General features: G+C 42.8%; 1 protein-coding gene across 5 annotated transcripts in view; it reads right to left on the reverse strand.

Annotated features, from left to right (window-relative positions):
* The window catches only part of nfyc (nuclear transcription factor Y, gamma), a 94,475-nt gene that overhangs the window by 9,682 nt on the left and 59,648 nt on the right, over positions 1–25,145 (reverse strand). For all 5 annotated transcript variants that reach the window (XM_078566898.1, XM_078566900.1, XM_078566902.1 and 2 more), the window contains 3 exons: positions 21,551–21,703; positions 7,072–7,182; positions 5,893–5,970 (listed from right to left, as the gene is read on the reverse strand). In XM_078566898.1, coding sequence (XP_078423024.1) covers positions 5,893–5,970; positions 7,072–7,182; positions 21,551–21,703 — 342 coding nt within the window. The remainder of the gene's footprint in view (positions 1–5,892; positions 5,971–7,071; positions 7,183–21,550; positions 21,704–25,145) is intronic.

Genomic DNA, 25,145 nt, shown 5'->3' on the forward strand with positions numbered 1-25,145 from the left:
CATGCCCCTCTGCCTTCAGAGATCTATGGACACACACAGCAAGGTCCCTTTGTTCCTCAGAACTTCCTAGTGTCATGCCATTCATTGAATACTTCCTTGTCAAATTACTCCTTCCAAAGTGTATCACCTCACACTTTTCAGGGTTAAATTCTATCTGCCACTTAGCTGCCCATTTGACCATCCTGTCTAAATCTTCCTGTAGCCCAAGACACTCAACTTCACTCTTAACCACCCGGCCAATCTTTGTGTCATCTGAAAACTTACTAACCCTACCCCCTCACATAGATGACTATAATCGTTCATATAAATGACGAATAATAGGGGACCGAGCACAGATCCCTGTGGTACGCCACTGGACACTGGCTTCCAGTCACTAAAGCATCCTTCTGTCATCACCCTCTGTCTCCTACAACTAAGCCAATTTTGAATCCACCTTATCAAACTACCCTGTATCCCAAATGCATTTGCCTTCTTTATAGGTCTTCCATGGGGGACCTTGGCAAAGGCTTTGCTGAAATCTATATAAACTACATCAACTGCACTACCCTCATCTACACACCTGGTCACCTCCTCAAAAAATTCAATCAAATTTGTTAGGCATGACCTCCCTCTGACAAAGCCATGCTGACTATCCCTGATCAAACCTTTCCTCTCCAAGTGGAGGTAGATTCTCTCCTTCAGAATTTTCTCCAATAGTTTCCCTACCACTGACGTGAGACTCACTGGCCTGTAGTTCTACAACCCTTCTTAAATAGCGGAACCACATTAGCTGTTCTCCAGTTCTCTGGCACCTCCCCCGTGGCCAGAGAGGAATTAAAAATTTGGGTCAGAGCCCCTGCGATCTCCTCCCTTGCCTCCCTCAGTAGTCTGGGACACAAATCATCCAGACCTGGAGATTTGTCCACTTTTAAGCCTGCCAACACCTCCAATACCTTGTCACTCCCTATATCAATTTGCTCAAGAACCTCGCGGTCTCTCTCCCCGAGTTCGATACCTTCATGCTCATTCTCTTGGGTGAAGACGGATGTGAAGTATCCATTCAACACTCTACTGATGTCCTCTGGCTCCACCCATAGATTGCCCCCTTGGTCCCCAATGGGCCCTACTCTTTCCCTGGTTATCCTCTTCCCATTGATATACTTATAGAATATCTTGGGATTTTCCCTACTTTTACCAGCCAGAGCTTTCTCATATCCCCTCTTTGCTCTCCTAATTGCTTTCTTAAGCTCCACCCTACACTTTCTGTACTCCACTAATGCCTCCGCTGATTTGCTCCCCTTTACCTGCTAAAAGCCTCTCTTTTCCTTCTCATCGTATCCTGAATATCTCTGGTCCATGGTTCTCTGGGCTTGTTACTCCTTCCTATCACCCTAGAGGGAACATGTTGAGCCTGTCCCCTCCCCACTTCCTTTTTGAACACCCTCCACTGCTCCTCTGTAGATTTCCCCACAAGTAGCTGTTCCCAGTCTACCTTGGCCAGATGCTGTCTTATTTTACTAAAATCTACTCTCCCCCAATCCAAAACATTTTTTTGCAACTTGTCTATTTCTTTGTCCATAACAAGCTTAAATTGTACCATGTTGTGGTCGCTATCACTAAAATGCTCCCCACCACCACCTCAGCCACCTGTCTGGCTTCATTCCCCAGAATTAGGTCCAGTACTGTACCGTCCCTTGTTGGACCCTCTACATATTGACATAAAAAGTTTTCCTGTACACATTTCAAGAAATCCACTCCATCCAAGCCCTTAACACTATGTCTATCCCAATTAACGTTGGGAAAGTTGAAATCACCTAATATAATTACCCTATTGTTATTGTTTTTACACACCTCCTCAAATTGTGCACATATTTGCTCCTCAATTTCCCGCTGACTATCTGGGGGTCTATATTAAACACCTAACAATGTGGCTGCCCCTTTTTATTCCTAAGCTCTACCCACAAAGCTTCATTCGATGCCCCCTCCAAGATATCATCTCTCCTTACTTGCAGTAACCGATTCCTTAACTAATAATGCAATGCCTTCTCCTCTTTTACCCCCCTCCCCTCCGTCTCGCCTGAAGATTCTATATCCTGGAATGTTGAGCTGCCAATCCTGCCCCTCCCTCAACCACATCTTAGTTGCACCATATTGGAGGCTATGATTCACACATGTTCTAATTATTTGTGAAAAAAACACAGGCTTATTTTATTTAGGCAACACATTATACAATGGCACAATAGAAATGTCATTAGTAGATGGGGAAAGCTCAAAGATAAGTCAGCGCAGCTCAAAATACCTCATCATTTTTTACTCAAACTAAGCACTCTGAGCAAAAAGGCACTAAGAATTCTGATAGGTAAAATATATGGATATAATAAAGAATGATTTAAAACAAATCCATCTCCCAATTTTCTAGACTGCTTCAAAGGACAGTCAAGGGTCAAACACATTGGTGTGGGACTGGAGCCACACAGGCCAGGCCTGGCAAGGGTAGCAGATTTCTTTCCATAAAGGGCAATGCTGAACCAGTTAGCTCTCTACAATAGTCTAGCAGCTTCATGGTTACTTTTACTGACACCAGTTATTTTATTCATACATGTCCTCAAATTCAAATTCAGGATTTGAATTTGCATTCCCTAAATTGCTAATCCAGCAATATAGCCACGACACTACTGTACACTGCACGACCATAAATGGTGCAGTCTGATGGGCCCGAAAGAAGAAGTTGGCACTACCTCAGCTGATGGATGGACATATCTCACACTCCCACAGGCAGCCAATAAGGAAGGCAGATTTGTCACTGTTTCTCACCAAGGCAACAATCCCTCTAAAAAGAACCAAACTCCTGTTTCAGCTGGTTTGCAAGTTCTGTTTCATTTTCACCCATTATCACTAATATCTATTCAGCTAATTTTATGCATAAAAAACACAAGAACCCATCCACATTATAACATCAACAGGTTAGCTATCCTTTTTTAATTCTTTCACGGATGTGAACATTGCTGGCTAAGCCAGCATTTTTATTGCCCATTTCTAATTGCCCTTGAGAAGGTGGTGACAAGCCATCTTCTTGAACCGCTGCAGTCCCTGTGGTGTAGATACACCCACAGCACTGTTAGGGAGGGAGTTCCAGGATTTTGACCCAGTGAAGGAACGGTGATATAGTTCCAAGTTAGGATGATGTGTGCCTTGGAAGGGAACTTGCAGGTGGTGGTGTTCCCATATGTCTACTTCCCTTGCCTTCCTAGGTGATGGAGGTCACGGGTTTGGAAGGTGCTGTCAAAGGAGCCTTGGTGAGTTGCTGCAATGCATCTTGCAGATGGTACACACTGCTGCCACTGTGCGTCGGTGGTTGAGGGAGTGGAAGAAGGAGGTGGTGGATGGAGTGCCAGTCAAGAGGGCTGCTTTGTCCTGGATGGTGTCAAGCTTCTTGAATGTTGTTGGAGCTGCACTCACCCAGGCAAGTGGAGATTATTCCATCACACTCCAGACTTGTGCCTTGTAGATAGTGGACAGGCTTCGGGGAGTCAGGAGGTAAGTTACTTTCCGTAGGATTCCTAGCCTCTGACCTGCTCTTGTAGCTACCATATTTATATGGTTTGTCCAGTTCAGTTTCTGGTCAATGGTAATCCCAGCTTGTTGATAGTGGGGGATTCAGTGATGGTAATGCCATTGAACGTCAAGGGGTGATGGTTGGATTCTCTCTTGTTGGAGATGGAAATTGCCTGGCACGAATATTACCTGCTATCAGCTCCAGCCTGAATGTTGTCCAGGTCTTAACACATATGGGAACTGACTGCTTCAGTATCTAAGTTGTTGCAAATGAGGCTGAACATTCTGCAACCATCAGTGAACATCTCCACTTCTGACATTATGAAGGAGGGAAGGTTATTGATGAAGCAGCTGAAGACGGTTGAGCCTAGGACACTACCCCGAGGAACTCCTGCAGTGATGCCCTAGAGCTGAGATGGTTGACTTTGAACAACCACAACTATCTTCCTTTGTACTAGGTATGACGCCAACCTGTGGAGAGTTTTCCCCCTGATTCCCACTGACTTCAGTTTTGCTAGGGCTCCTTGATGCCACGCTTATCTTGATGTCAAGGGCAGTCACTCTCACCTCACCTCTTCAATTCAGCTCTTTTGTCCATGTTTGGACTAAGGCTGTAATGAGGTCAGGAGCTGAGTGGCCCTGGTGGAACCCAAACTGAGCATCAGTGAGCAGATTATTTCTATCTTCCATCGCTTTACTGATGATGGAGAGTAGACTGATGGGGCGGTAATTGGCTGGGTTGGATTTGTCCTGCTTTTTGTGTACAGGACATACCTGGGCAATTTTCCACATTGCTAGGTAGATGCCAGGGTTGCAGCTTGACTGGAACAGCTTGGCTAAGGATGCAGCTAGTTCTGGAGCACAAGTCTTCAGTGCTATTGCTGGAATGCTGTCAAGGCCCATAGCTATTGCAGTATCAGCCATTTCTTGATATCACACGGAGTGAATTAAACTTAGCTGAAGACTGGCATCTGTGATGCTGGGGGCCTCAGGAGGCCGAGATGGATCATCCACTCGGCACTCCTGGCTGAATATTGTTGCAAATGCTCCAGCCTTATCTTTTGCATTGATATGCTGGGCTCCCCATTCGTTGTGGATGGGGATATTTGTGGAGCCTCCTCCTCCAGGGAGTTGTTTGACTGTCACCACCATTCAAGACTGGATGTGGCAGGACTGCATAGCTGAGATCTGATGCGTTGGTTGTGGGATCGCTTACCTCTGTTTATTGCATGCTGCTTTCACTGTTTGGCATGCATGTAGTCCTTAGCTTCACCAGATTGACACCTCATTTTTAGGTATAACTGGGGGTGCTCCTGGCAAGTTTTCCTGCACTCTTCATTGAACCAGGGTTGATACCCTGGCTTGATGGTAATGGAAGAGTTGGGATATGCTGGGCCATGAGGTTACAGATTGTGGTTATATACAATTCTGCTGCTGCTGCTGATGGCCCACAGCACTTCCTGGATGCACAGTTTTGAGTTGCTAGATCTGTTTTAGCATGCTGGTAGTGCCACACAACATGATGGAGGGTATCCTCAAGGTGAAGATGGGATTTTGCCGACACAAGGGCTGTGAGGTGGTCACTCCTACTGAGAGGTGGTCACTCCTACTGATACTGTCAAGGACAGATGTAACCTGCGACAGGTAGATTGGCGAGGATGAGGTCAACTAGGTTTTTCCTTCTTGCTGGTTGCCTGACCACCTAGCACAGATCCAGTCTAGCAGTTATGTTTTTTGGGACTCGACTAGCTCATTCAGTAGTGGTGCTACCAAACCACTCTTGGTGATGGTCATTGAAGCCCCACCACCCAGAGTACATTCTGTGCCCTTACCACCCTCAGTGCTTCCTCTAAGTGGTGTTCAACATGGAGGAGTAGTGACTCATCAGATGATTGGGGGCACGGGGGGGTACGTGGTAATCAGCAGGAGGTTTCCTTGCCCATGTTTGACCTGATGCCTCATGGAGTCCAGAGTCAATGTTGGGAACTCCCAGGGAACTCCTTCCTGACTGTATACCACTGTCTCAAGAGTCTGTCCTGTCAGTGGGACAGGACATACCCAGGAATGGTGATGGTGGTGTCTGGGACCCTATCTGTAAGGTATGATTCTGTGAGGATGGCTATGTCAGGCTGTTGCTTGATGAGCCTGTGAGACAGCTCTCCCAACTTTGGCACAAGCCCCCAGATGCTAGTAAAGGGGACTTTGCAAGGTTGACAGTACTGGGTTTGTTGTTGTTGTTTCCTGTGCCCAGGTCATGTTGCGTATAAATCAGAAAACTCTGCTCAAGTTACTAACATTTATGATAATCTGTGGAAATAAAGAGGCAATTCAAGCAGGATCACTAAGATAACAGCATACCTGTCCGTCAGTAAACTGGCTGTACTGTTGTTGCTGCTGCTGTTGTTGTTGTCCCTGTTGAACCTCTGCTTGTCCTACCTGGAATACATGGGAGAAGCACTTACCAAAACAGGGTGCAAATACAAAACAGTAGAGCCAATATTTCTGCTTCCACTTTTATTTATTTTTATGTTCCCCAGATCACATATTATTCTGTAGTGGAGCAGTGACCTAACTCCCTACCCAGCAGTCTACCCACATACATTTACATGCATAAGGATAGACTCTGCCATCTAATTTTCCCTCTGTGGGAAAAATGCCTAGCAACACACAGTTAGTCATTAGAGGCACAGGCAGTCATCCTGGCAGTCACCTTTAAGTTGAAGGTTTACTGGATGAAGGGTCACAACTGCTTGCTGTTAACCAAGTTTCTATTCTGTCATTGAAAGTAGATAGAGAAAACCTTTTAAAACGGTTCCTGTGCTAACATTAGCACAGCTGCTGCATTGCTTACACTGGGCAGATGTCTGACAGCCGGGTGTGCCCATCTGAATCGAACATGGACAGCAGGCACTCGCTGCAAACTGACTACACTCAGAACTTCTATGCTTAAAGCTCTGCAGATGGTGGTCATAGCTTTGCTCCTTAATCACAACATTTTAGTATGTGATCATACAACATTGTTCCAGAACAAAAGTGACTGAAACACACAGAAATCTACAGGATGGCGAATGGCCTTTTTGAGTAGTCTGGCAAAAGATAAAACTCCCTGTAATAAAACAAAGCTACAAGGCTGATCCCTGACATGAGCCACCAGCTTCTATTGCTTCCAGATGTGAAAAATAACATTCTCTCTCCAACCTCAGCCTTCAAAACTCCTTCAAATGATACACAAAAGGGCTAGTAATCGAGGCTGGACAAAGAATCTGCTCTAGGAAATGTGCAGAGACACATTAAATCACAAATGATTTATTCCTATAAATCAATTCCTGAACATTTTTGCTGGATACATGGTTAATGATCAGCTTGCCAAGATCAGAAGTCCTCACTGCATTCATTGTGCTTCCCTGTGGAATATTTCTGTTCACAGTCAACCCCAATGAGTTTAATGAAACAAACACTACTGGTTAATTGTAATTTAACAACAATTGTCCAATTTCCCAGCCCAGGGTGACTCAGTGCACTAAAATACCTGCCTACCTGCTGCGGATTTCCTGGGGCAAGGGTCTGGATTTGCCCCTGTACCACTTGTGTTCCAGATACAGGCTGAGCCAGACGAATATACTGCAGCTGTCCAGCATTCAACTGCACCTAAGGATCACAACGGAAGGAAGGAACCTCATTAAACAGGCCATCTTAAAACACAAAAAACTTTCCAGTACCTTTCTACACCTCACTAAATGCAGAAAGTTCGAACTACTTGCTCATGAGCCTTTGACCTCGGGTTCACAGTGAATTTAAAATGCAAGCAGAAATTTTCCAAAACCAACCAAGTGGAAAACATTCCTCTCTTGTTACATTCAGAAATCGTAGTTATAGGGTCTAAAAAATGTGCAATCAAACATTAGTAGAAACTATCGAGCTTGTCGCTTTTAAAATTTAAGTCTTGTTATCATCTCCACGGGAAGGTACATTTGTGTTCTCTTCTCCTTCCCCGACTCTCCCGAAGACAATGACTTGCTTGCGTTTGTAACAGTAACTCATTATGTGTGCACATGTTCGGAGATGTTTGAAAGGCTTCCTCTCAAAGTGCTAGTCTTTTAAGCAAGGATCCAATTTCATGGGCACCAGCCTCCCTCTGCTACCTTGCCCTTATATATGCAGGTTTGGACAGAGAATATCAACAGAATTTTGACCCTTGGAGAGGATCAAAAAACCTGATCCCATATCATCAGACATCTGCACAAGGGTACATTCCAAAAGGGATTACTGGAAGACAGTCAGCACTGAGAATTCCTAGCTGATTTCACAGTTGCCGAGGTCAATTTTGAAAGGTCTACCATTGCTCCAGATGTAACATCAGCCAACTCAACACAGAACAGGGAATGAACCTGGGACTTTCACATTGAGCAGAGCATTTACCAAGTGAGCATAGAGGAAATAACAAAAGCAAAGTTGACCAGCCCCACTGTGGAGGGAGCTGTAAGCCAATCAGAACTGTTGGACAGTCCCCCACAGTCATCTTATGTGCACTTCCTCTTACCCATTTGCTTGGAAAAACTCCATCCCATTCTCCTAGTTACTCCAACTCATCTGCCTTGATGATCACCTTCCACACTAGAACTTCTGGACGTCCTTCTTTTCCTTGGCCAGTGATTCCTCATTGCAGTTGTCAATAGGGCCTTTAACCAGATCTATCCCAACACCTAACTTCTATCCTCACTCCTCCATCTCAACATAAATGGGTGACCAACCCACCCCCCTCGATCCTTAAGTCCTTGTCAGTTTATTCTTTCACCGGATGTGGGTGTCACTGGCCATCCCTAATTGCCCTTGAGAGGAGGGTGGTGAGCTACTTTCTTGAGCACTGCAGTCCATGTGGTGGTTTGACCAGTCTGCCTATTGTGTTCTTGCTTCCGTTGGGAGAGGGTTAGGAGCACAATGCTCTTGTGCAGGGGCCTGTGATCCATCCAGTAAGTTAGCTGGTTGTCCGGTTAGTCAGTCTAATGCTGTACAGGCTGTCTGATGGTGGGGACACCAGTGCAGATCTGTTCCACTGGAGGACGCCGTGGTCAGTGTGCACCAGGTAGGAGCATGGATAAGTCAACTTATTCAAAACCTGGCCGGGCTAGCTCTGGTCTTGAACCCAGACATAATTCCTTGGTGAGTGTTGGTAGATCCTGCACACTGTGGTGACAGCTGTACGACAGGGCCTGGTGTGCCTGCCAGTGGTCCTCTTTCTCTCCGCACTTTTTCTATCTTTGTTGCCTTGTGACATGGTTGACGTGTACGTGGGAGAGTTAGGAGCTGCGTGCAGAAGCTCCTACCCAATGTGGGCTCTGATGGAGCCAGACCATTCTGCAGTGGCGTGGACCGGTAATCCAGTAAGGCCAGGTGGACATCATCATTTTGATTCAACAAGAATTTGAGAGTACGGACCTCTCTTTTAGCCTCATCATTTGCCTGTGGGTACCTGGGCGAACTGATGATGTGGACTAAGCCATATGTCTCTGTGAAGCAGTTATTGGTGGACTGCGGGCTGTCAGAGAAAACCAAATCGTGATGCCATGTGTGGTAAAAATTTCCTTGAGCATGGATATTTCCGCATGCCAAGGTGGGCCCATGTAGCCATTTGACATTGATCCACTGGATGTAATAATCAATGATGATAAGAAAGGTTTTATCCTTGAAGACAAAACAATCCATCCCGAGACACTCCCACGGTCGGGATGTGAAGGAGGACGTCACTAGTAGTTCCTTGTCGTATTGTCTATGGATGGCACAAGTAGTACAATTGGAACTCATATCCTCAACAGCTTTGGAGATGCCTGGCCACCAGACTGAATGAAGAGCCCTAGCCCCACACTTGGTGATACCCAGGTGTTTCTGGTGTAATCATTGGAAAGCGTGTCTAGCTGAGGACCCTGGCATTGCAGACTAACAAGTCATCCATGAGACTAAGGTGACAATGCTGATCAAAGTACTGCTTCAAAATACAATTGCTAGGGACAGATGCAGGTCATCCAGGAGTACAGTGCTCCCGTATCTGTGCACTCTCAGCATCAGCTTTCTGGGCTGCTCAAATTCTTCTAGTTTCTGGGTGGTTGTTGGAAGGCACTTAGTAGACAAGGAGACACAGGACTCCACATCCTCAGTGAAGTGCACATCGTTCTGTGTAGGCTTCCCCAGGAATGCGGGACAAAACATCAGCTGTGGTCTGGTGGTTATCCTGGACATATTCTGTAGAGGCGTGAGCCTTAATTGAAACCTTTCACTGTGGGTGGCATCTCTGCCAACTCTTTGGTGTTAAGCTGGGTGACTAATGACTTATGATCAGTTTGGATGGCGAATTTAAGCCCCAGGACATAATGCGAAAACTTTTCACAAGCCCATGTGATCACTAAGGCCTCTTTCAATAACAGCATTCTGCTGCTGTTTCTGTCAATGCCCTGGAGGCACAATATACTGGTTTGAGAGAGCTTTCTCACTGAATTTCAAACAATTCTAGGCCAATAGACGGTGCGTCAGTCGCAACTACGGTGGGTAGATCTGGGTTGTAATGGGCCAGTATTTCTGTGGACATGAGCATGCTCTTGAATGTGTCAAATACCTTCTGCTGGTGTTCCTTCCAGTACCAGGCCTGGTCCTGCTTCAGGAGTTGTCATAGCAGTTTGTTAATGTGCGCAAGATTGGGCAGGAACTTACCCAGCTGATTAACCATGCTCCTAAAACAATTAAGTTCTTTAAGTTAAGGGGTGGTGGAAATACTTGATGGCTGCCATTTTCTGACCATCTGCTTGGCCGTGAGATGCGTGAACAATATGGCCCAAGAAGTTGATATTGGGGTTAGAGAACTCTCATTTATGATTAAGTGAATGTTGTAACACTGTTCACACCCTGGCATCATGCTCCAAAATAATGGATCCATTATATCATCTAAATGGCAGATAACTCCATCCAGCCCTTCCAAAACGCCAGTCATGGTACATTGAAGGATCTTGGGCGCTGAGGCAATTTTGATTAGTGGGTGGTTAAAGTTGTACAAGCTGAAGGTTGTGATAAATGATTAACAATTTTGACTCCTTGTCTAATAGGTGCCAGAAGTCTCTATTGGCATCTCGTTTAGTGAAAACTGAGCCTCGTGCATTTTGCCAAGCTTTCGTCGACAGATGCCATGGGGTAGACCTCTCTCTTTACAGCCTTGTTCAAATGCCTGAGGTCCACACAAATACGAAGTGAGCTGTTCTGCTTGGGTGCAGGTGCCATGCTGGAACACCATGAAATCAGTTGTGTTACTGGTGATATCATGCCCTGGTATAGCATGAAGTCAATCTTTTGACTCACCTTTTATGAGAGCGGCTGGGGGAACTTTCCTGGGGTAAAGAAACGCACCAGCTTGGCATTTGGCTTTAAAGTAAAGTAATGTGGTAATCTGTTTGGAGCTTCCCCAGACCAGTAAATAACTTTGTATATGCCCTCTGGACTTTGTCCTGTTTGTCCTGGCTGTTCAGATCTTCCACCTTGTAAAGAAGTTACAAATCTGAGCAGGTTCTACGGCTCAGTAATAAGCACTCCTGATTTGGGATAACAGAATTTCTGTAATTTCTCTTCCCTTATAACAAAGTGTGGCAGTCCTCTACCCTTGGCACCTTCAGTGGAGTGCCTCCTGGGCCGTGCAGTCAAGTCATAGATGGTTGGATAAACTCAGGCTTCATTCACTGCACCGTATCGGAAAGAATGAACACTCCTGCACCCGTGTCCAAGTTAAAATTGGTTTTGTGACCATTGACTATGGCATGTGAACTCCAAAAGGTCTCCTGGATTTTGCAACTTCATCCAAGAAAGAAACTTTGTATTCCTCTGTATCTTCTACTTCCTGGATGCTGCTTGATCTGATTGGTCTGCCTTTAAATTTTGGGAGTAGGAGGCTCTGTTGCGGCATACCAATTTAAAATGGCCCTGCCTCCTACGGGAATGATACTGCATTTATGGCGGGACATTTTTCGCACCTATGGGGTTTTCATGCAACAATGGGAGCATTGTATAATGGCAGTGACTGCTCACTCTTCGTCTGGGTCTGCTTTTTAGTGGTGGTACATCTATTGCTCACAAATTATACTGAGCTAGTGGTCTGACTCCACATCACCTCCGATGAAAACTTGATTCTGCTTCCATAGCTCAGTCTGTCTTGCGAATTGAACTGCCTTGGATAATATTAGCTCTTTTCCGGATTGCAGAAAGTCAGCTAAGGTCACAATATGGTCTCAGATTCTTCTTCAGAGCCCCATACTATCAGCCAAACTACACAGGTCATTAACAAAAAAAAAAAATATCAATACTTTCTCTCGATTCTGGAGTGCGCCTGTTAAACCTTGCTCAATCTATAATAATGATCTTCTGGAAACTGAAATACAAATCGAAGGCCTTCACAGGTTGATGCATCTTCATTAACATCCAGTCTTATGAGAATGTTTCATTGGCAGCAGCGCAGATGACAGAGAAATGTGCTAACCTGCTCTTTATCAGGCTTCTGAGCTAACCCTGAAGTGGTCCTATATCTGTTGAATCTACAATGCTAAGTTTTTCTAGTGTGCTGCTTGGTTGGGCCCTTCTATGTGGCCAAAGAAGTCAGGTAGAAGTGGGACCCTTTTCCACGATTGCGTTACTTTAAATCGACTGTCTTGGTTCTCCATTGGCGCCTTTCCTTCCAATTCCTAGCTGCAGTCATTCCCTCGCTGCTGAATTCTCGATGGCTTTCACTATCCCGACACTGGCAGTTTCGTCAGAGATCCTTGCGATTCGGTTAGTTTATTGTCGTCCTTTTTGGGTGTCTCAGGGAGAAACACCAGCTGAAGAAAAGCATCTAGTGAATGCTCAACAGTCTGCCGGAAGAAAACTTCTTTTTAATTCTTTGATGGGATGTGGGTATTGCTGGCAAGGCCATTTGCCCATGAACTGAGTGGCTTGCAGCCATTTCAGAGGACAGTTAAGAGTCAACACATTGCTGTAGATCTGGAGTCACATGTATGCCAGACCAGAGGAGGAGCACTACCATCTAGAAAGACAAGGGCAGCAGGTAGATGGGAACACCACCAGCTGGAAGTTCTCCCCCAAGCCACTCAGCATCCTGACTTGGAAATATATCGCTGTTCCTTCACTGTCACTGGGTCAAAATCCTGGAACTCTCTTCTTAACAGCACTGTGGGTGTATCTACACCACATGGACTGCAGCGATTCAAGAAGGCAGCTCACCACCACCTTCTCAAAGGCAACTAGGGATGGGCAATAAGTGCTGGCCCAGCCAGCGAAGCCCACATCCTGTGAATAAAAATAAAAATTCCTTCCCTAAAGGACATGAGTGAGTTTTTACAACAAACAACAATGGTTTTGTGGTCATTATTAGACTTTTAATTTCAGATTTTTTATTGAATTCAAATTCCACCATCTACCATGGTGGGTTCAAACCCAGGTCCCCAGAGCATTACTCTGGGTCACTAGTTCAGTGACAATACCACTACGCCACCACCTCTCCTGTTTGAAATTGAGCTAACCCAAGCAAGAAACCTTGGTATTGAGATAATGATAAATCTTCACTGGGGTTTTGTGTCTTTAAGGGTTGCTGGGATAAAAGTAATAGTGTGAGTTTGAACCATTTTCTATATCTGTACTGAAATCTTTCCAACCAGTTTGTATGGTGTAATTTAGTTCATTTTATCTTGTTTAATAAACAGTAATAAACAGCTGGCAGACTCTTGTGAATGTGTTCAGTAACTGACCTCCATGGTTTCTAAAACAAAGTTAGGATGTACCAAGGGGCAGGTTTCATTCTGGGATATGACTTGCCCAGTACTAGCATCAACTGGGATCATACCAAAGTGGGGGCTCTTGTAGGATCAAAATCCTTGAATTTCAGTGGGATCCGTGAATCCTTAAAGAAATGAGTACATGGAGGTACTGGGCACAGAAACAGGATTTACAGTGAAGTATATTGCACCGGTTTGAATTCAAAAAAATGGCTTTCACTGTTGCCAAGATTTTTCTGGGAGTAGAAGATGTAACAGTAGATTATTTAAAATCCTTGACTATGGCAGATAAATTGAAGGTAGAAATAAAAGCAGGATTTTGTAAGGATGATATGATCAAAGTAATTACCCAGCGTTTGGAATTAAATTACGAAACACCTGAAATTGGTGTGTCACAGTTAGAGTTAGCAAAAATTCAATTGCAAATGAAGCAGTTTGAGATAGCAAAAGAAAAAGGGATGAAAAAACTTAAATTGGAGGAAAAAGAGAAAGAGAAATGAAAAAACTCGAATTAGAAAGAAAGGAGAAAGAAAAAGGAAGAGCAAAAGAAATGGAAGTGAAAAAGCTCAAATTGGAGAAAGAGGAGAAAGGAAAAGAAAAATTGAAAGAAATGGAAATGCGAAAGGTTGAGCTCGAGTTCCAAAGAGAGAATTAAATCAGATAACATACCTTGGCTAGAGAAAAGCCTAGAATAAAGGAAGAAAGAGGAGAGACTGGTTCAGCAGGTGATCCTGATTCCACTGTGAAATTTGATTTAACCAACAATCTTCGGTTAATGCTAAATTTTCAGAGGGTGGAGTTGAAAAATATTTCACTTCATTTGAAAAGATAGCTGTGAAGTTGAATGGCAAAACGATGCTTGGATCTTAATGTTACAAATTGTCCTGTCAAGTAGAGCTACGAACCTATACACTAGTCTGTCAGTGGAACAGTCTGCAGACTATGAAACAGTTAAAAGGACAACACTCAATACTATGAGCTTGCCCCTGAGGCTTATCAATTATAGTGTAGGACTTTAAGAAAGAAACCTAATCAGACATTTGCAGAATTTGAAAGAGGAAGAGAAATGCTATGGGATCAGTGATTTTGATCACTGAAGTTAGAAAACACTTTTGAGAACGTGAGGGAAATCATGATTATGGAAGAATTCCGAAATAGTATTCCAGTAACCATTAGAACTTATTTAGATGAGCATCAAGTATCTAAGATCCGAGAAGCGACAGTTTTGGCTGATACCTAGTGTCTTACAGACAGTTACATGTGGGGAAATGGTCACATGGGAATCAACAAGGAAACTAGAGGAATAGAAGAGCTGGGGATGGAAAAAGGTGCTAGTTCTAGGGGACAAACAGAAAAACATCAAAATAATAAAGGAGATAGATTAGAACCTAAAAGTGATGTAGATGCTACAGGAGGAACATCCTGGATTGTTCCCTGTGTTGTGACTAGATCTCAGGCCCATAAAATAGACAGGAAGAGGAAGAAACTATACAAAAAAGGGAGATGTAGAAATTCAGTTATCTGATGCGATTTTCGAAAATTTAAATAAAAAGGAAAGTAAAGAGAATGAGGCTGATGTGTTTGGCAACAGGCTGATCCTGAGTTCAAAGAGCTGGATCAAACAGCCTACTAAGAGACTGAATCAGAACCAATATGTGAGTGTTATTATTTAAAAGACAAAGTGCTGATGAGGAAATGGAGGCCACCTCAAATACCAGCTGATGAGGGATAGGGAGCAGTTCATCAGGTGGTAGCTCCATCTGGGTATCAGAATGAAATTTTACAAGTGGCTCATGAAATTCCAGTGGCAGGTCACTTATGTATTAGGAAAATACAGAGTAAAATACAGAAACATATTTATTGGCCAGGATTCATTAAAGACGTGGTTGAATTCTGCCAGACATATCATACATGTCAGGAAGCGGAGAAACCCCATAAACCTGCACCTTTAATTCCGATGCAAAAACAGAAAATGCTGGAAAAACTCAGCAGGTCTGGCAGCATCTGTGGAGAGAGAAACAGAGTTAACGTTTAGAGTCCATATGACCCTTCTTCAGAGCTGAAGAGAAGTGGAAATGTGATTAAATTTATAGGGGCAGAATTTTTGGGTCGGCGAGCAGGGACTGGGCCCACTTGCCGACTTGTAAAATGATGCACGGTGACTTCGGGCATATCTCCCGACGTCATTTATATTGTCAGTTCGGCGGGTGCGCAGCCGCATCAGCTGCATGCCCGAACTGTCAAAGGCCATTGGTGGGGAAAATAAAAGGATAGAAAATGGGATAGAAAGGGGGATAGAAAAGGGGATTTCACATTTCCACTTCTCTTCAGCTCGGAAGGGTCTTATGAACTTGAAATATTAACTCTGTTTCTCTCTCTCCACAGATGCTGTTAGGCCTGAGTTTTACCAACATTTTATTTTTGCTTCAGATTTTCAGCATCCACAGTAGTTTGCTTTTCCCTTGATTCCGATACCAGCTTTTGAAGAACCCTTTAGCTGGGTCTTAATAGATTATGTAGCAGCCCACTTAAAAGGTACTGATTCCCACTTCTGGTTTTAGCAATTATGGATGGTTCAATAAGATTTCCTAAGGCAGTGCTTTTGGGGAAAATTACAACAAAAATGGTAGGTGAAAAGTTAGTTCAAATCTTTATAAGATATGGATTATCTAAGAAGATAAAATTTGAGCCTTGATGCGATTGTATGTCACAAATATTCAAAGAAATAAATAATAGGTTGGGAAGAAAACTTAAATCTTCAACTTATCATCCACAATCTCAAGGAGCATTAAAAAGGTGGCATTAAACTTTAAATGACTAAAGCCTATTGTCAGGAATGTCATTGAATAATGATTGAAATAAAGGAATTCCATTTTTTACTGTTTCCTATTAGAGATGCCTCTAATGAGTCCACAGGATTCAGTCCTTTTGAACTGATATATGGACATGAGGTGAGAAGACCCCTTAAACTAATTAAAGAAAAAAATATAAGCCAAGGCTCAGGGACTATACTTTTGACTTGCATCAAATTTCCAGGAAAGATTAATGAAAGCGTGCGAGTTGGCCAAAAAGCATTTGAAAATCGCTGAACAAACAATGAAAGCTAGAGCAGATAAAAATGCCAAAGCTCCAAATTTTGTTGCTGGAGACAAGTGTTAGTGTTGTTACCTGTCTCTAGTGAACCGTTAAAAGTGAGGTTCACTGGACCATATCAAGTCAAAAAGAAACTCAAGGATGTAAATTATATAGTGAGTATGCCAGACAGGAAGAAAAATCAGCGAGTGTGTCACATTAATATGTTAAAGTGATATTATGACAGGGAAGATAGTCAGGACAGGAGTGCATTTACAGTATTAAAAGAAATAGGGAGTGAAATAATAATATCAGAGCAGTTCGAGAATGAATCAGGAGTCGAAAATTCTGAAGTTGACCCTCCAGTAATCAGATTGGTAAATACGGCAGTGTTCAAAACTGCCATGGTGACTTATGAAAGCTATCACAAACTCGATTTATGCAAATAGGCCCGGGAAAAAGTCTTTGGCCATACATGATGTTAATGTGGGAGATGTATTACCCATAAAGTAACATCCTTACAGGCTCAATCCAGATGAGTTAGCCCAACTGAGGGAAGAAACAAGTTCATGATGGAAAAAATTACATTATTGAACCAAGCCACACTGGAGCTTACCTATTGTAATGGTACCAAGACCAGATGAGTCGCAGCAATTATATATAGATTATCACAAAGTCAATGCGGTAACCAAGGTGGATTCATATCAATTCCACGATTAGAAGACTGTATCGAGAAGATTGGACAAGCAATGTTCATTACAAAGCTTGATTTACCAAAGGGATTTTGGCAAATTTCATTGACAGATATGGCCAAAGAAATATCAGCTTTTGAGGCCCCGGATGGACTTTTATCAATGTAAAGTTATGCCTTTCGGAATGAAGAAAGCACCAGCAACTTTTCAAACATTAACCAACAAGGTCGTTGAAGGATTATGCAACTGTGTTGAATATATTGATGATCTGGTAGCATTCAGCCAAATCTGGAAGGAACATTTACAACACTTGAATGAATTGTTTGAATGGTTACAAAGAGACAACTTGGTCATAAACTTGGCAAAAAGTGAATTTACCAAAGCAAAAGTGACATATTTGGGCTACACTGTGGGACAAGGCCAAGTAGCACCTAGAAAGGCAAAAATAAGGCTAGCTTGGATTTTCCAGTGCCTAAGACAAAACAAGAGATTCTGTGGTATATAGGCATAAGTGGATTCTATCGGAAGTTTGTTCCGAATTTCAGCACTGTAGTGGCTCCCCTGACAAGCTTTTTAAAGGAAAGGCAAGAAATTTGAATGGGCAGAGGAGTGTCAGTGTCTTTGAGAGCTTGAAAGCTGCACTGACTATTGCACTGGTTTCAACAGCACCAAATTATGCAAAGCCATTTAAACTGGCTGTTGGTGTCAGTGCCTTAGATGTTGCTGCAGTTTTATTACAGGACAATGAGATGGAGATCGAACAGCCAGCCAGTTACTTTTCTCAAAAAAGTTAAACCCTTGCCTGCTGAAATACTCAATGGAAAAAAAAACTTTGAGCTTGGTGTTGGCTTGACAACATTTTTGAAGTCTACATATCTGCTGAGACTGTTCTTTATACAGACAATAATCCTTTAACATTTTTAGCAAAGTTTCATACCAAGAATCTGAGACAATTTTGTTGAAGTTTAACAACCACATCATTTGAAAATCATTCATGTAGCAGGAAGAGACAATATCATAGCAGATACTTTATCAAGAGCAAACATGAAGGAACCAGAATGTCATGATCAAAATGGACTTGTGTAAAATATGATTTATCTGGAAAAGTCCTTGTGTATTTGATGTAAATACATTGTTACTGCTACAGTAAAATCTGTATAAGTAAAAAAAATGATGAGCAAATTGTAATAGAAAATGAAAATGCCTCTCAAAGATAATTTTTCATTTTTTTCTGCGGGGAGGTGTTAGGAACAATGTATAGCTTTAAGTTTAATTTATATTTTGTATTTGGGTGAAGCCTGGTATTTTAGTATCATTTAGAGGTTTTTGTGAGCTGGGACCCAGGAAGTCTGGGGTCCTATTTGCATACATGCATTGTTGATGAGGTTTTACAACTCTTGAAGTGAAGAGATGGGTTACCAAGGCCTTAGTAGTTTAGTGAAGTTTAAAAAATGTAGAAAAACTATGCTGTTGCCAAGTGACGGGGGTCCAAAGAAACACAGAAGGGCAGTCAGTTAGTGTGTGAATACAGAGAGTAGAGTCAGAAGGTCTAATCTCTCTAATAAGAGATCCTGCAAGCCTGCTGGGGAATTGAGTTTAGGGAGCTCGTGTGTCTGCTCTAAAGTTGAAATAATAGTGAGCTTAGATTGTAGTTTTTGGGAGCCTCAGGGAGAGATGCCAGCTGAAGAAAAGCATCTAGATGAATGCTCAGCAGTCCGCCAGAAGAAAACTATTTGAAACTAAGCTAACCCAAGCAAAAAACCTTGGTGTTGAGGCAATGGTAAATTTTCACTGGGGTTGCGTGTCTGTAAGGGTTGCTGGGGTAAAAGGAATAGTGTGAATTTGAATAATTTTCTGATATCCGTATTGAAATCTTTCCAACCTCTAGTGTAATATACTTCATTTTTTTCTTGCTTAATAAACAGTATACTGGCAGACTCTTGTGAATATGTGAACATGGTTTCTAAAATAAAAAGTTAGGATCTACCAAGCCAGGTTTCACTTTGGGATCTGACTTTTTCAGTATTAACATCAGCTGGGATCATAACACTGTCTATCTCGTGCTGCTTCCACCATTCTTGTAAGCATGTAGTCCTCTGTTGTTGTTTCACCAGTTTAACACCTCAATTTTAGGTATGCCTGGTGCTGCTCATGGCATGCTACTTCATATAAACAAGATTGATTCCCCAGCTTGACGGTAATGTTAAAAGTGAGAGATATGCAGGTCATGAGGTTATGGATTGTGGTTGAATACAATTCTGCTGCTGCTGATGGCTTACAGCGCCTCATGGATGCCAGTTTTGAGTTGATAGGTCTATTCTAAATATATCCCATTTAGCACAATGGTAGTGCCACACAACACGATGGTGGATATCCTCAATGTGAAGACGGGACTTCGTCTCCACAAAAAAATGTGGCCATAATTCCTACCAATACAACATGGACAGATTCATTTGTGACAAGTAGATTGGTGAGGATGACGTTAAGTAGCCCTCACGTTGGTTTCCTCACCTCCTGCTGCAGGCCCAGTTTGGCAGATAAATCCTTCATGACTTGGCCAGCTCAGTCAGTAGTGGTAGTACCAAGCCACTCTTGGTTGTGGGCATTGAAATCCCCTGCCCAGAGTACATTCTGGGCCCTTACCACCCTCAGTGCTTCTTCCAACTGGTGGTTAATATGGAGTAGTACTGATTCATCAGCTAAGGGAGTGGGGATAGGGGTGGGTCATTGCTAATCAGCAGGCAGTTTCCTTGCCCATGTTTGACCTGATGCCATTGACTCCAGACCCCGTGAAGTCTGATGTGTGAAATGAATCCCAGGGAAATTCCCTCCCAACCGCATGTCATTATGCAGCCATCTCTGTTGCCGGCGGGATATGACATACCCAGGAATGGTGATGGTGGTGGTGTCAGGGACACTATCTGAGAGATATGATTCTGAGAGTATGACTATGTCAGGCTGATGCTTGGTTACCTGTGGGGCTACTCTACCAATTTTGGCATCAGCCTCCAGATGATAGTAAGAAGGGCTTTGCAGTGTCGACAGGACTGGGTGTAAACCCATTGTCATTTCTGGTGCCTAGGTCGATGCCGGGTGATCCGTCTGGTTTTATTCCTTTTTGACTTTGCAGCGGTTTGGTGCAATCCAGTGGTTTGCTCGGTTGTTTCAGGGACATTAAGGGACACCCACATTGCTGTGGGTCTGGAGTTGCTTATTAGGCCAGGCCAGGTGAGGACAGCAAATTTCCTTCCCTAAAGGGCATTAGTGAGCCAGATGGGTTTTTATGACAATCAACACTAGTTTCATGGTCACCATTACCGGGGCTAGCATTTTTATTTGAATTCCAGATTTATTAATTGATTGAATTTAAATTTGACCAGCTGCCATGGTGAGATTTGAACATGTTCCCAGAGCATTACCCTGGACCTCTGGATTACTAATCCAGCGATATCACTACTACGCCACCATCTCCCCTCATGCCAACTACTAGGTTCTACTGCTAGCAGCACAACCACCACCCCCTACACTCGCTCCTAGAGGGGCTGTTCTCTCAGGCACATCGTGCTTCATTCTTTGATCAACCCCTCTTCAACTTTCCTGTACTAACACAAGAGATGCACCATCTTCATACTTGTCCTCCCACACCACTGTCCAGGGCTCCACAACCTCTCTATATGCAAGACAATGATTGACTTGCATTTTCTTGATCTGGTATCCTGTACTCAATGCTCAAGGTACAGCCTCATTTACATTGAAAAACCAAGTGCAGCTTATATTCTGTCTGCAAGTGCAACTCGGAGCCACTTTAACAACAACCACTACTTTAAGCTGCCCATTCACTCTCTGTCACTGTCCTTGGCTAGCCCAATAAAATTCAAAAATTTAGGAACAAAAATGTCATTTTCTGTCCAAGGCAACTTGCAATGTTACACTTCAGCTACATTGTCTTTTTCATTTGTTTTAATTTCATAGTCAACGTCCAAATTCCATCACTCCAATTTCTTCAGCTATTCACAAATAGTACTGTTTGTTCACATAGTGCTATTGTTATCCCTGCCTATTCCTCACCAGACTACACAGCCAAAAGTCAATTGGGTCTCAATTATCTCTGCTAAGATGCAGAAGCTGTGTTTCCAGCTTTTATTGATTTTACATCATTGTGTGTATCTGCAAGCTATTTGGGAGTTCAGTACCAAGAGCCTCAGGAAATCAGCGGAGAAATACAAGGTCTAGTAGCAACATGTACAGGAAGAGCATGCAAATCAATATATTTAAACAGTATTCTCACCCACTCAAACTGGGAAATAGGGAACACCTCATCACTATTCTCCTGATATGCAAGGGCTGTGCAGGTGGCTTCCAGCCAGCAGTTCATATTTGGGGGAAACAAACCGTCACCAAGATCAGTTTATTTCATAATCTTACAAAGTGATCCCAAAGAGCTGTACATACCGGTATTTGCTGTATCTCACCAGTGTTGGTGATGATCTGCTGCATGACCTGCATGGTCTGTCCTGAGTTGGATTGAGTCTGCTGCGTTTGGTTCTGCGCTGGAACAATCTGCACCTGTTGCCCATCGCCAACCTGCATCGTCACCGGGGCACTCTGCAACAAAACAGTATGTGAGCAACAACCTTAATCTCATGTTGCTTCTAGAAGAAAGTACAGGCAAGCTTTTTTGTTTTATTTACAATGAAATTTAAGGGAGAAGTGAATATTTTATTGGCTGAGTTCAGGTTCTACTGTATCCACAGGTGTCATGGCGCAGTTGTTGTCAATGACACAAAATCAACCAAAATTAACAGTCACTTGGGCAAATGCAGGTTAATCAAGGAAAGTCAGCATGGAATTGTGTTTAACTAACTTGGAGTTTTTTGATGAGGTAACAGAGAGGATTGATGAGCGTAATGCTATTGATGTGGGTACATGGACTTCTAAAAAGCATTTTATAAAGTACTGCACAATAGACTTGTGACCAAAGTTATAGCTCATGGAATAAAAGAGACAGTAGCAGCATGGATAGGAAATTGGCTAAGTGACAGGAAACAGAGGAGTGATTAATGAATATTTTTTGGACTGGAGGAAGGTTTATAGTGGAGCTCCCCAGGGATCAGTGTTAGGATCCCTGCTCTTTCTGATAAATATTAAATGACCCAGACATTGATGTATTTTCAGACCATACAAAACTTGGAAGCATTATGAACTGTGAGGAGGATAGTGTAGAACATCAAAAGGTTATAGACAGGTTGGTGGAATGGACAGGCAAATAACAGATGAAATTTAATGCAGAGAAATGTGAAGTGATTTATTTTGGTAGGAAGAATGCAGAGAGCCAATATAAAATAAAGGGAACAATTCTGAAGTGGGTGCAGGGGCAGAGGGATCAAAGGATATATGTGAAAAAGTTACAGAAGGTGGCAGGATAAGTTAAGTTGAGAGAGCAGTTGTCATGAGGCTATGCCCCTTTATTTTTGAAAATAAGAATTTTCAACTTTCAACTGACTTTAAATTTTGCAATTTGAAATGGGACAGAACAAACTACTTAAAATGCAAGACCACCTTCCAAAGTGAAGGTGAAAAAGCAAAAAGGACACACTCAGGGGAGTGTGAAGAGAGGGACAATTCCTATAATTCAAAGATCCAACAAAACTCATCACTGTCTAAGGAAGTGGAGAGACATTAAAATGCAAAGGGTTGGATATTGAAACAATGGCTGCCACAGACAGACCCACTGAAAACCCCTTAGAAATACACAATGGGTGAAGTATAACTGCCCAGGCCTGCAGCCACTGCAGAGAGACACAAGTTAAGCATCAGGAAAGTTCTCAGTACAGGAAACAGGCTCTCTCCCTCTGGTGGAAAAAGTGTGCATCACCTGTTTAAGCCAGAAACGTTCCAGTGAACAGAGATCTCGAATAATTGAAACATCTTCTACTTCTGACTGCATCCAAGAAACCAGCTAACCTAAATCAACAGCAACGTTTAACAATCCATGCCTCAAGGACAAGCAAAGAACACTTATAAGAATATACAGCAAACTTTTTTTTATTGGATTCTAATTTCCCTTATTTCTGGTGCGTGCGTGTATGTGAGACGTCGTGATTTATTTTTTTTCCTTCAGGTTTAGTGGTTAATAAATTTACTCTTTCTTTAACTCAAAAAAAAACCTTGTTTGACTGGCTCCTCATTGCTCACTGCATAAATAGGTAAATATATTCTGATTTGGAAAAGGCATATTGCCGTGAAAAAAAAACTTAAGCCTTTTTGTGACCAACTGGAGAGGCTGAATAGAGGGGAGCAGGGGAGCTCCTTCTCATCTGGTTATAACACAGTTAATAAAGTACACGGCATCCTGGGTTTTATCAATCAGGGGCATAGAGTACAAGAGCAAGACAGTTATGTTAAACTTGTACAAAACACTGGTTTGGCCTCAACAAGAGTATCGCGTTCAGTTTAGAGCACCGCACTTTAGGAACAATGTGAGGGCATTGGAGGGAGCGCAGAGAAGCTTCATTAGAATGGTTCTGGGGATGAAGAATTTCAGTTACGTATATAGATTAAAGAAGGTGGGACTGTTCCCTTCAGGAGAAGGTTGAGGAGAGATTTGATAGAGGTATTCAAAATCATGATTGTTATGGACAGAGTAGATAGGGAAAAAACTTTCCCTTTGGTGCAAGGGTCGACAACCAAAGGGCACATGTTTAAAGGTTATTGGCAAAAGAAGCAATGGCGACAAGGAGAAATTTTTTAATGCAGCGAGTGGTTAGGACCTGGAATGCACTTCAAGAATGTGGTGAAGGCAGGTTCAATCAAGGTATTCAAGGGGGAAATTGGATTATTTGAAAAGAAAAAAAAAATGTGCAGGACCACAGGGAGAAGGCATGGAGTGGCTCTAGGTGAATTGCTCCTTCAGAGAGCCAGCATAGACACAATGGTTGAATGGCCTTCCAATCTATGATTCTCTGAACCAACAACCAGGCACTAGATACAGGAATAGTGGATCAAATTCTTCCTCTTATCCCAAGTAGATATCATATATAAACGCTCATTCGGTGTACTATGCACAAGAGACACCTCCACTTTCCAGTCAAGTTGATGGTGGCATTTTTAAAACCACGTTTCAAGTGAAGAAGCAGCCCTCCTTTCAAACAGCAATTTTAAATCTCCTGTCAATTGTGGAGCTACCTGTTGAGCAGCCATCCCCCCACCAGCTTCTTGGAATGTGATTTAAATGTACTAAAGATGATGTATCAGGAGACTGAAATTTATCGAGTGAAAATAAAGTAGCCAACTGCAGGTATTTAGTATAGAACGGAATCCCTCCAGAAGCATTAGGGTTTGCTTTAAGACAAAAGGAAACTTGATCAGAAGTTATCTTCATCACACTGCTCACTTGTGGCATGGGTTTCACTGCATTATTGGTTTTCAAAGTAGAGATTTGAAAGCCGGAATTTTCCAGCCCCTCACGCTGGCGGGACCTTCTGGTCCTGCCGATTTGAACTGAGATTTCAAGGATTTCTTTCCCTGCCGTGGCGGGGAAGAATATGCCACAAATTATAATTGCTTAATACTTGTGAAGACAGGCCAGAGGCATCTTGTATGACAGGCAATTTTTCAATGTTCTAGTTAGAAGTTTAAGGTAAAGAAGGGAAATACAAGGAAAGAGAAAGGAAAAGGTTCATTTTCTGTAGCAGTTACACTGTGCACATTTGTTGAAAACTGTAAATGGGACCTTGTTGCCTATAAGTTGTTCCTGGAATTCCTGCCATAATTCAGTTAAAACACAACTGGGTGGTTTAAAGCTGATTTTTAATGGAATCTGGTTTTGTGATGCAGCCAGGCATGTAGTTATCCAAATGTGTAGTTTCTAGTAGAATTTACTTTTCAAAGTTTTGAGGAGCTTTGATAGAGTACAAAGGGAGAAACTCTTTCCAGTGATGGGAAGGTCAGTAATCAGAGGGCACAGATTTAAGGTAATTGGCAAAAGTGCCAGAGGTGAGATGAGAACAAATCTTTTTACGAAGTGAATAGTGATCTGGAATGTGCT

This window comes from Cetorhinus maximus, chromosome 21 (assembly GCF_964194155.1).
Source record: "Cetorhinus maximus chromosome 21, sCetMax3.hap1.1, whole genome shotgun sequence".
Classification (NCBI taxonomy): Eukaryota; Metazoa; Chordata; class Chondrichthyes; order Lamniformes; family Cetorhinidae; genus Cetorhinus; species Cetorhinus maximus.